This window comes from Macrobrachium nipponense, chromosome 4 (genome assembly GCF_015104395.2).
Source record: "Macrobrachium nipponense isolate FS-2020 chromosome 4, ASM1510439v2, whole genome shotgun sequence".
Lineage (NCBI taxonomy): Eukaryota > Metazoa > Arthropoda > Malacostraca > Decapoda > Palaemonidae > Macrobrachium > Macrobrachium nipponense.
Genome location: NC_061100.1, coordinates 105,794,131 through 105,805,414, shown reverse-complemented (window position 1 = coordinate 105,805,414; position 11,284 = coordinate 105,794,131). Strand labels below are relative to the sequence as shown.

Genomic DNA, 11,284 nt, shown 5'->3' with positions numbered 1-11,284 from the left:
AAAACTTCAAGACGGTTTATTACCACAAAAGCAAAATGGAACTTCAAAACATCAAGACAGTTTATTACCACAAAAGCAAACTGGAACTTCAAAACTTCAAAACGTACTATTAGCGTAAAAGCAAAATGGAACTTCAAAACTTCAAAACGGGCTATTACCACAGAAGCAAAATGGAACTTCCAAAACTTCAAAACGGTTTATTACCACAAAAGCAAAACGGAACTTCAAAACTTCAAAACGGTTTATTACCACAGAAGCAAACTAGAACTTCAAAACTTCAAGACAGTTTATTACCACAAAAGCAAAATGGAACTTCAAAACGGTTTATTACCACAAAAGCAAAATGGAACTTCAAAACTTCAAAACGGTTTATTGCCACAGAAGCAAACTAGAACTTCAAAACTTCAGGACAGTTTATTACCGCAAAAGCAAAATGGAACTTCAAAACTTCAAAACAAACGGACTATTACCACAGAAGCAAAATGGAACTTCAAAACTTCAAGAGCAGTTTATTACCACAAAAGCAAAATGCAACTTCAAAAACTCAAATGGTTTATTAACACAAAAGCAAAATGCAACTTCAAAACTTCAAGATGGTTTATTACCACAAAAGCAAAATGGAACTTCAAAACTTCAAGATGGTTTATTACCACAGAAGCAAAATGGAACTTCAAAACTTCATGATGGGTTATTACCACAGAAGCAAAATGGAACTTCAAAACTTCAAAACGGTTTATTACCACAAAAACAAAAAGGTACTTCAAAACTTCAAGACGGCTTATTAGCACAACAGCAAAATGAAAATTCAAAACTTCAAGACGGTTGATTTCCACAAAAGCAAAACGGAACTTCAAAACGGATCCTAAAAACTTCAACACAGTTTATTACCATACAAAAAGCAAACGAAACTTCAAAACTTCAAAACGGACTATTGCCACAAAAGCAAAATGCAACTTCAAAACTTCAAGACGGTTTATTACCACAAAAGCAAAACGAAACTTCAAAACTTCAAGACGGTTTATTACCACAAAAGCAAAATGCAACTTCAAAACTTCAAAACGGTTTATTACCTCACTAGCAACAAGGAACTTCAAAACTTCAAGATGGTTTATTACCACAAAAGCAAAATGCAACTTCAAAATTTCAAGATGGTTTATTACCACAAAAGCAAACTGGAACTTCAAAACTTCAAAACGGTTTATTACCACAACAGCAAAACGGAACTTCAAAACTTCAAGACAGTTTATTGACATAAGAGCAAACTGGAACTTCAAAACTTCAAAACGGTTTATTACCACAAAAGCAAAATGGAACTTCAAAACTTCAAAACGGTTTATTACCACAAAAGCAAAATGGAACTTCAAAACTTCAAGACAGTTTATTACCACAAAAGCAAACTGTAACTTCAAAACTTCAAAACGGACTATTAGCGCAAAAGCAAAATGGAACTTCAAAACGGGCTATTACCACAAAAGCAAAATGAAACTTCAAAACTTCAAAACTTCAAGACGGTTTATTACCATCAAAAACAAAATGAAACTTCAAAACTTCAAAACGGTTTATTACCACAAAAGCAAAATGGAACTCAAAACTTCAAACGGTATTACGGGATTTTTTTTTATACACAGCAAATGAAACTTCAAACATTCAAGATGGTTTATCACCACAGAAGCAAAACGAAACTTCAAAACTTCAGGAGAGTTTATTACCACAAAAGCAAAACGAAACTTCAAAACTTCAAAATGGACTATGACCATAAAAAAGATGAAACTTCATAACTTCAAAACGGACTATTACCACAGAAGCAAAATAGAACTTCAAAACTTCAAAACGGACTATTACCACAAAAGCAAAATGGAACTTCAAAACTTCAAAACAAAAACGGACTATTACCACAAAAGTGAAATAAACTTATTCAAAACATTCAAGATGGTTTATTACCACATAAGCAAAACGAAACTTCAAAACTTCAAAATGGACTATTACCATAAAAAAAATGAAACTTCATAACTTCAAAACGGACTATTACCACAGAAGCAAAATGGAACCTCAAAACTTCAAGACAGTTTATTACCGCAAAAGCAAATGGACTTCAAAACTTCAAAACGAACTATTACCACAAAAGCAAAACTGAACATCAAAACTTCAAGACGGTTTATTACCACAAAAGCAAAATGCAACTTCAAAACTTCAAGATGCTTTATTACCACAAAGCAAAACGGAACTTCAAAACTTCAAGACAGTTTATTGCCACATAAGCAAACTGGAACTTCAAAACTTCAAGACGGTTTATTACCACAAAAACAAAATGGAACTTCAAAACTTCAAGACGGTTTATTACCACAAAAGCAAAATGGAACTTCAAAACATCAAGACAGTTTATTACCACAAAAGCAAACTGGAACTTCAAAACTTCAAAACGTACTATTAGCGTAAAAGCAAAATGGAACTTCAAAACTTCAAAACGGGCTATTACCACAGAAGCAAAATGGAACTTCCAAAACTTCAAAACGGTTTATTACCACAAGCAAAAACGGAACTTCAAAACTTCAAACGGTTTATTACCACAGAAGCAAACTAGAACTTCAAAACTTCAAAGACAGTTTATTACCACAAAAGCAAAATGGAACTTCAAAACGGTTTGTTATTACCAGCAAAAGAATTAAAACTTAAAACGGTTTATTACCACAGGAAGCAAACTTAGAACTTCAAAACTTCAAAACGGTTTATTACCACAGAAGCAAACTAGAACTTCAAAACTTCAGGACAGTTTATTACCGCAAAAGCAAAATGGAACTTCAAAACTTCAAAACGGACTATTACCACAGAAGCAAAATGGAACTTCAAAACTTCAAGACAGTTTATTACCACAAAAGCAAAATGCAACTTCAAAACTTCAAATGGTTTATTAACACAAAAGCAAAATGCAACTTCAAAACTTCAAGATGGTTTATTACCACAAAAGCAAACTGAAACTTCAAAACTTCAAGATGCTTTATTACCACAAAAGCAAAACGGAACTTCAAAACTTCAAGACAGTTTATTACCACAAAAGCAAAATGGAACTTCAAAACTTCAAAACGGTTTATTACCAAAAAAGCAAAATGGAACTTCAAAACTTCAAGACAGTTTATTACCACAAAAGCAAACTGGAACTTCAAAACTTCAAAACGGACTATTGCCACAGAAGCAAAACGGAACTTCAAAACTTCAAAACGGACTATTAGCGCAAAAGCAAAATGGAACTTCAAAACTTCAAAACGGGCTATTACCACTGAAGCAAAATGGAACTTCAAAACTTCAAAACGGGCTATTACCACAGAAGCAAAATGGAACTTCAAAACCTCAAAACGAGCTATTACCACAGAAGCTAAATGGAACTTCAAAACTTCAAGACGGTTTATTACCACAAAAGCAAAACGAAACTTTAAAACTTCAAAACGGACTATTAGCGCAAAAGCAAAATTAAACTTCAAAACTTCAAGATTGTTTATTACCACAAAAGCAAAATGGAACTTCAAAACTTCAAGATGGTTTATTACCACAAAAGCAAAATGGAACTTCAAAACTTCAAGATGGTTTATTACCACAAAAGCAAAATGGAACTTCAAAACTTCAAGATATTTTATTACCACAAAAGCAAATTGGAACTTCAAAACTTCAAGATATTTTATTACCACAAAAGCAAAATGAAACTTCAAAACTTCAAGACAGTTCATTACTACAAAAGCAAAATGGAATTTCAAAACTTCAAAACGGTTTATTACCGCAGAAGCAAAAAGGAACTTCAAAACTTCACGACTGTTTAATACCACAAAATCAAAATGAAACTTCAAAACTTCAAAAACGGACTATTACCACAGCAAAATGAAACTTCAAAACTTCAAAACGGACTATTACCACAAAAGCGAAATGAAATTTCAAACATTCAAGATGGTTTATTACCACAGATGCAAAACGAAACTTCGAAACTTCAAAATGGACTATTACCATAAAAAACAAAATGAAACTTCAAAACGGTTTATTACCGCAAAAGCAAAATGCAACTTCAAAACTTCAAGACAGTTTAATACCGCTGAAGCAAAATGGAACTTCAAAACTTCAAAATGGACTATTACCACAGAAGCAAAATGGAACTTCAAAACTTCAAGACGGTTTATTACCATAAAAGCAAAATGCAACTTCAAAACTTCAAGACAGTTTATTACCAAAACAGCAAAATGGAACTTTAAAACTTCAAAACGGACTATTGCCACAAAAGCAAAATAGAACTTCAAAACGGACTATTAGCGGAAAAGCAAAATGAAACTTCAAAATTTCAAAACAGACTATTACCACAAAAGCAAAATGGTACTTCAAATCTTCAAGAGATTTTATTACCGCAAAAGGAAAATTTAACTTCAAAACTTCAAGATATTATATTACCACAAAAGCAAAATGGAACTTCAAAACTTCAAGATATTTTATTACCACAAAAGCAAAACGAAACTTCAAAACATCAAGACGGTTCATTACCACAAAAGCAAAATGGAACTTCAAAACTTCAAGACAGTTTATTACCGCAGAAGCAAAAATGAACTTCAAAACTTCACGACTGTTTATTACCACAAAAGCAAACTGGAACTTCAGAACTTCAAGATTGTTTATTACTACAAAAGCAAAATGGAACTTCAAAACTTCAAGATGGTTTATTACCATAAAAGCAAAATGGAACTTCAAAACTTCAAGATATTTTATTACCACAAAAACAAAATGGAACTTCAAAACTTCAAGACGGTTCATTACCACAAAAGCAAAATAGAACTTCAAAACTTTAAAACGGACTATTGCCACAAAAGCAAAATGAAACTTCAAAACTTCAAGATGCTTTATTACCAGAAAAGCAAAACGAAACTTCAAAACTTCAACACGGTTCATTACCACAAAAGCAAAATGGAACTTCAAAGCTTCAAGACGGTTTATTACCGCAGAAGAAAAATGGAACTTCAAAACTTCACGACTGTTTATTACCACAAAAGCAAACTGGAACTTCAGAACTTCAAGATGGTTTATTACCACAAAAGCAAAATAGAACTTCAAAACTTCAAAATGGTTTATTACCACAAAAGCAAAATGGAACTTCAAAACGGTTAATTACCATCAAATCAAAACGGATCCTAAAAACTTCAAAACGGTTTATTGACACAAAACTAAATGGAACTTAAAAATCTTAAAAACAATTTATTTCCCCAAAAGCAAAACGTAACTGAAAAACTTCATACAAAAAAAATTTTAACGGAACTTGAAAATTATTATAAGAAAACTACTAACGCTTATTTTACAGAAGAGAAAAGAATAATATATAAGAAAAATATACTAAGTAAAAATTACGATACATTGTGGTACTGATTTTGACGGTAACATAAATAGCTATTTAGTGGATTCGAAAACCAACATTTCAGCGACAATTAAAAAAATACAAACAAGAATATATTGACAAAACGCATAAATGTTTCGTAAGACGCCGGCAAAAAAGAAAAAATCCGGCGGTGAGGAGAAAATGGTAGAAAATGTCTTGTGAGGAAACGTTTTCTCACCATGATTAATTGTTGTGGGATACTCACCTCTTGGGAAACCACTTGCCATTCCTCAGCACGCATAACGGAACGGGCGTCCCTGGCCTGAGGCTTAGTCTCTTGCATAGCAGTAGTAGCAGTAGGATGGCTGACACTACGGGCGTCCATGGCATGAGGCTTGATCTCTTGCATAGCAGTAGGACGGCTGACACTGCGGGCGTCCCTAGCCTGAGGCCTGGTCTCTTGCTTAGCAGCAGGACGACTGACGCTACAGGTGTTCCTGGCCTGAGGCTTGGTCTCTTCCTTAGCGGCAGGATGGCTTGACGATACAGGCGTCCATAGTTTGAGACTGGGTCTCTTCCTGAGCATCAGGAGTGCTGATGTCAAGGGCGTCCATGGCATGAGGCTTGTTCTCTTGCATAGCAATAGGACGGCTGACACTACGGGCATCTCTGGCCTGAGGCTTGGTCTCTTGCATAAGAGTAGGACGGTTGACACTGCGGGTGTCCCTAGCCTGAGCCCTGGGCTCTTCCTTAGCAGCAGAACGGATAACGCTATGGGCGTCCATAGTCTGAGGCTGGGTTTCTTGCTGAGCATCAGGAGGGCTAGTGCCAAGGTTATCCATGTCTTGAGGCTGGGTCTCTTGCTGAGCATCAGGAGGGCTAGTGCCAAGGTTATCCATGTCTTGAGGATGGGCCTCTTGCTGAGCATCAAGAGGGCTAGTGCCAAGGTTATCCATGTCTTGAGGATGGGCCTCTTGCTGAGCATCAGGAGGGCTAGTGCCAAGGTTATCCATGTCTTGAGGCTGGGTTTCTTGCAGAGCATCAGGAGGGCTAGTGCCAAGGTTATCCATGTCTTGAGGCTGGGTTTCTTGCAGAGCATCAGGAGGGCTAGTGCCAAGGTTATCCATGTCTTGAGGCTGGGTTTCTTGCAGAGCATCAGGAGGGCTAGTGCCAAGGTTATCCATGTCTTGAGGCTGGATCTCTTGCAGAGCATCAGGAGGGCTAGTGACAAGGTTATCCATATCTTGAGGCTGGATCTCTTGCTGAGCATCAGGAGGGCTAGTGCCAAGGTTAGCCATGTCTTGAGGCTGGATCTCTTGCAGAGCATCAGGAGGGCTAGTGCCAAGGTTATCCATGTCTTGAGGCTGGATCTCTTGCAGAGCATCAGGAGGTCTAGTGACAAAGTTATCCATGTCTTGAGGCTGGATCTCTTGCAGAGCATCAGGAAGGCTAGTGCCAAGGTTATCCATGTCTTGAGGCTGGATCTCTTGCAGAGCATCAGGAGGGCTAGTGATAAAGTTATCCATGTCTTGAGGCTGGATCTCTTGCGGAGCATCAGGAGGGCTAGTGCCAAGGTTATCCATGTCTTGAGACTGGGTCTCTTGCAGAGCATCAGGAGGGCTAATGAAAAGGGTTATCAAATTTGTCCCTTTGAGGCTGGGGATCCTCCCAATTGTCTTGACTGGGATCTCTTGCAGAGGCCATCATAAGGGCTAAGTGGCAAACCAGTTCCTTCCTATTTCGGAGGGCTGGTTTCTTGCAGGAGCCTCAAGGAGGGCTAAGTGCCAAAGGTTATCCAAAAAATGGTCTTGAAGGCTGGGTCCTCTTGCGAGCATCAGGAGGGGCTAATGACAAGTTTTATCCATGTCCCCCTTGAGGCTGGGAATCTCTTGCAGAGCATCAGGAGGGCTAATGACAAAGTTAATCCATTTGTTCAGGCTGGATCGCTGCAGAGAGCATGAGGGCTAGTGGACAAAGTATCATGTCCCTTGAGGCTGGATCTCTTGCAGAGCATCAGGAGGGCTAATGACAAAGTTATCCATGTCTTGAGGCTGGATCTCTTGCTGAGCATCAGGAGGGCTAATGACAAAGTTATCCATGTCTTGAGGCTGGATCTCTTGCAGAGCATCAGGAGGGCTAATGACAAAGTTATCCATGTCTTGAGGCTGGATCTCTTGCAGAGCATCATGATGGCTAATGACAAAGTTATCCATGTCTTGAGGCTGGATCTCTTGCTGAGCATCATGAGGGCTAATGACAAAGTTATCCATGTCTTGAGGCTGGATCTCTTGCAGAGCATCAGGAGGGCTAATGACAAAGTTATCCATGTCTTGAGGCTGGATCTCTTGCTGAGCATCATGAGGGCTAATGAGGGCTTAAAGGTGGAGCAGTTTTTATATCCCATGTCTTGAGGCTGGACAGGCTCTTTGCAGAGCATCAGGAGGGCTAATGACAAAAGTTATCCGCATAGTCTTGATGTTTGGATCTCTTGCAGAGCATCATGAGGGCTAATGACAAAGTTATCCATGTCTTGAGGCTGGATCTCTTGCAGAGCATCATGAGGGCTAATGACAAAGTTATCCATGTCTTGAGGCTGGATCTCTTGCTGAGCATTATGAGGGCTAATGACAAAGTTATCCATGTCTTGAGGCTGGATCTCTTGCAGAGCATCAGGAGGGCTAATGACAAAGTTATCCATGTCTTGAGGCTGGATCTCTTGCAGAGCATCAGGAGGGCTAATGACAAAGTTATCCATGTCTTGAGGCTGGGTCTCTTGCTGAGCATCATGAGGGCTAATGACAAAGTTATCCATGTCTTGAGGCTGGATCTCTTGCAGAGCATCAGGAGGGCTAATGACAAAGTTATCCATGTCTTGAGGCTGGGTCTCTTGCTGAGCATCAGGAGGGCTAATGACAAAGTTATCCATGTCTTGAGGGCTGGTCTCTGCAGAGCAATCAGGAGGGGCTAATGACAAAGTTATCCATGTCTTGAGGCTGGGTCTCTTGCTGAGCATCAGGAGGGCTAATGACAAAGTTATCCATGTCTTGAGGCTGGATCTCTTGCAGAGCATCAGGAGGGCTAATGACAAAGTTATCCATGTCTTGATGCTGGATCTCTTGCAGAGCATCATGAAGGCTAATGACAAAGTTATCCATGTCTTTAGGCTGGATCTCCTTGCCAAAGAAGCCATCAGGAAGGGCTAAAATGACAAAGGATTTATCCATGTCTTGTAAGGCTGGATTCTCCTTGCAGGGAGCATCAGGAGGGGGCTAATGACAAAGTTATCCATGTCTTGAGGCCCCCTGGAATCCTCTATGCAGAGCATCATGAGGGCGAATGGACAAAGTTATCCATGTCTTGAAGGCTTGGGTTCTCTTTGCTGAGCATCAGAGGGCTAATGACAAAGTTATCCATGTCTTGAAGGCTTGGATCTCTTGCAGAGCAATCAGGAGGGCTTAATGACAAGTTATCCATGTTCTTGACGGCTGGGATCTCTTGCAGAGGCCATCATGAGGGCTAATGACAAAGTTATCCTCTTGAGGCTGGTCTCTTGCAGAGCTCAGGGGGCTAATGAACAAAGTTATCCCATGTCTTGAGCTGGGTCTCTTGCTGAGCATCAAGGAGGGCTAATGAAAGGGGTTTTCCATGTCTTGGAGGCTGGGAAATCTCTTGCTGAGCTTATCAGGAGGGCTAATGAACAAAGTTTATCCATGTCTTGAGGCTTGGATCTTCTTGCAGAGCATCAGGAAGGGCTAATGACAAAGTTTATCCATGTCTTGAGGCTTGGATCTCTTGCAGGGCTCGTAGGGCAAATGACAAAGTTTATCCTGTCCTTGGGCTGGGTTTCTTGCAGAGCGGCATCATTGGAGGGCTAATGACAAAGTTAGCCATGGTCCTTGAGGCTGATCTTCCTTGCAGGAGCATCAGGAGGGCTCAATGACAAAGTTATCCAAATGTTCCATTGAGGCTGGGATCTCCCTTGCAGAGCATCAGGAGGGCTAATGACAAAGTTATCCATGTCTTGAGGCTGGATCTCTTGCAGAGCATCAGGAGGACTAGTGATAAAGTTATCCATGGCCTGAAGCAGTGTCTCTTGCTTACCATCATGAGGGCTGGTGCCAAGGGCGTCCATGGCCTGAAGCAGGGTCTCTTGCTTACCATCATGAGGGCTGGTGCCAAGGGCATACATGCCCTGAAGCAGGGTCTCTTGCTTAGCATCATGAGGGCTGGTGCCAAGGGCATACATGCCCTGGAGCATGGTCTCTTGCTTATCATCATGAGGGCTGGTGCCAAGGGCATACATGGCCTGAACCAGGGCCTCTTGCTTAGCAGTAGGAGGGTTGGTGCCAAGGGCGTCCATGGCCTGAAGCAGGGTCTCTTGCTTACCATCATGAGGGCTGGTGCCAAGGGCATACATGCCCTGAAGCAGGGCCTCTTGCTTAGCAGTAGGAGGGTTGGTGCCAAGGGCATCCATGGCCTGAGGCCGATTCTCTTGCTTAGCATCAGGAGGGCTGGTGCCAAGGGCATACATGCCCTGAAGCAGGGTCTCTTGCTTAGCAGTAGGAGGGTTGGTGCCAAGGGCGTCCATGGCCTGAGGCCGATTCTCTTGCTTAGCATCAGGAGGGCTGGTGCCAAGGGCATACATGCCCTGAAGCAGGGCCTCTTGCTTAGCAATACGAGTGTTGGTGCCAAGGGCGTCCATGGCCTGAGGCCGATTCTCTTGCTTAGCATCAGGAGGGCTGGTGCCAAGGGCATACATGCCCTGAAGCAGGGCCTCTTGCTTAGCAATACGAGGGTTGGTGCCAAGGGCGTCCATGGCCTGAGGCCGATTCTCTTGCTTAGCATCAGGAGGGCTGGTGCCAAGGGCATACATGCCCTGAAGCAGGGCCTCTTGCTTAGCAATACGAGTGTTGGTGCCAAGGGCGTCCATGGCCTGAGGCCGATTCTCTTGCTTAGCATCATGAGGGCTGGTGCCAAGGGCATACATGCCCTGAAGCAGGGCCTCTTGCTTAGCAGTAGGAGGGCTGGTGCCAAGGGCATCCATGGCCTGAGGCCGATTCTCTTGCTTAGCATCAGGAGGGCTGGTGCCAAGGGCATACATGCCCTGAAGCAGGGCCTCTTGCTTAGCAGTAGGAGGGTTGGTGCCAAGGGCGTCCATGGCCTGAGGCCGATTCTCTTGCTTAGCATCAGGAGGGCTGGTGCCAAGGGCATACATGCCCTGAACCAGGGCCTCTTGCTTAGCAGTAGGAGGGCTGGTGCCAAGGGCGTCCATGGCCTGAGGCAGAGTCTCTTGCTTAGCATCAGAAGGGTTGGTGCAAAAGGCGTCCATGGCCTGAGGCCGGGTCACTTGCTTATTAGCAGGAGGGCTGGTGCCAAGGGTATCCATGTCTTGAGGCTGGGTCTCTTGCAGAGAAGCAGAGGAGGAGGAGGCTGAAGTTGCTTCCACTGTGACTAAATGCACACTGAGTTTGAAGAATCGTCTTTCTTTAGCAACCCCTTTTCACAGCTGTGCTTGCCTGTGATTGGTTCGCAGAAAAAACAAAGACTTTTGCCGGCCCCTTGAGCAATGATTGGTCGGCGTGTTTTTTTCTTGGCTCGCCATTGGTTCTTGTTGACCTTCATAGGAGGGACAATTGGATTTTGTGGGCATTGATGGAAAGACAGGAGAGCACTTTTTTTTCTTTCTTTGTTTACGTAAATGTTCTTTAGTTTCTTTCACGGCCGATAGACGGCGTGAAAATATACTTTGCCGGTGACAATAAAAAAAAAAAAGTGACTTGTGTTATAGGGTACAAATAATATATAGATAAAATGTGTGTAAACTGTTATTCTTATGTGGAAAATATTAATAATTAAAAACGAACAAGAAAAATGAGTTTAGAATTTTGCCTCTCAGGACTGGTTTTCTGCGATATTTAGCTATAATTGTACGTTAAATTTAGATTC

At 41.4% G+C, this 11,284-nt stretch overlaps 1 protein-coding gene across 1 annotated transcript; it reads right to left on the bottom strand.

The window, feature by feature from the left end:
• Window positions 1-5,859: 5,859 nt before the first annotated feature.
• On the bottom strand, window positions 5,860-6,921 carry LOC135211472 (nuclear pore complex-interacting protein family member B4-like). The gene has a single exon (XM_064244779.1). The coding sequence runs from the start codon at window positions 6,919-6,921 to the stop codon at window positions 5,860-5,862; it is 1,062 nt and encodes a 353-aa protein (XP_064100849.1).
• Window positions 6,922-11,284: the final 4,363 nt, after the last annotated feature.

What these genes read in the sequence shown, in the direction of transcription:
- LOC135211472 (XM_064244779.1), bottom strand. Translation starts at nt 6,921, where the DNA reads ATGGATAACCTTGGCACTAGCCCTCCTGATGCTCCGCAAGAGATCCAG.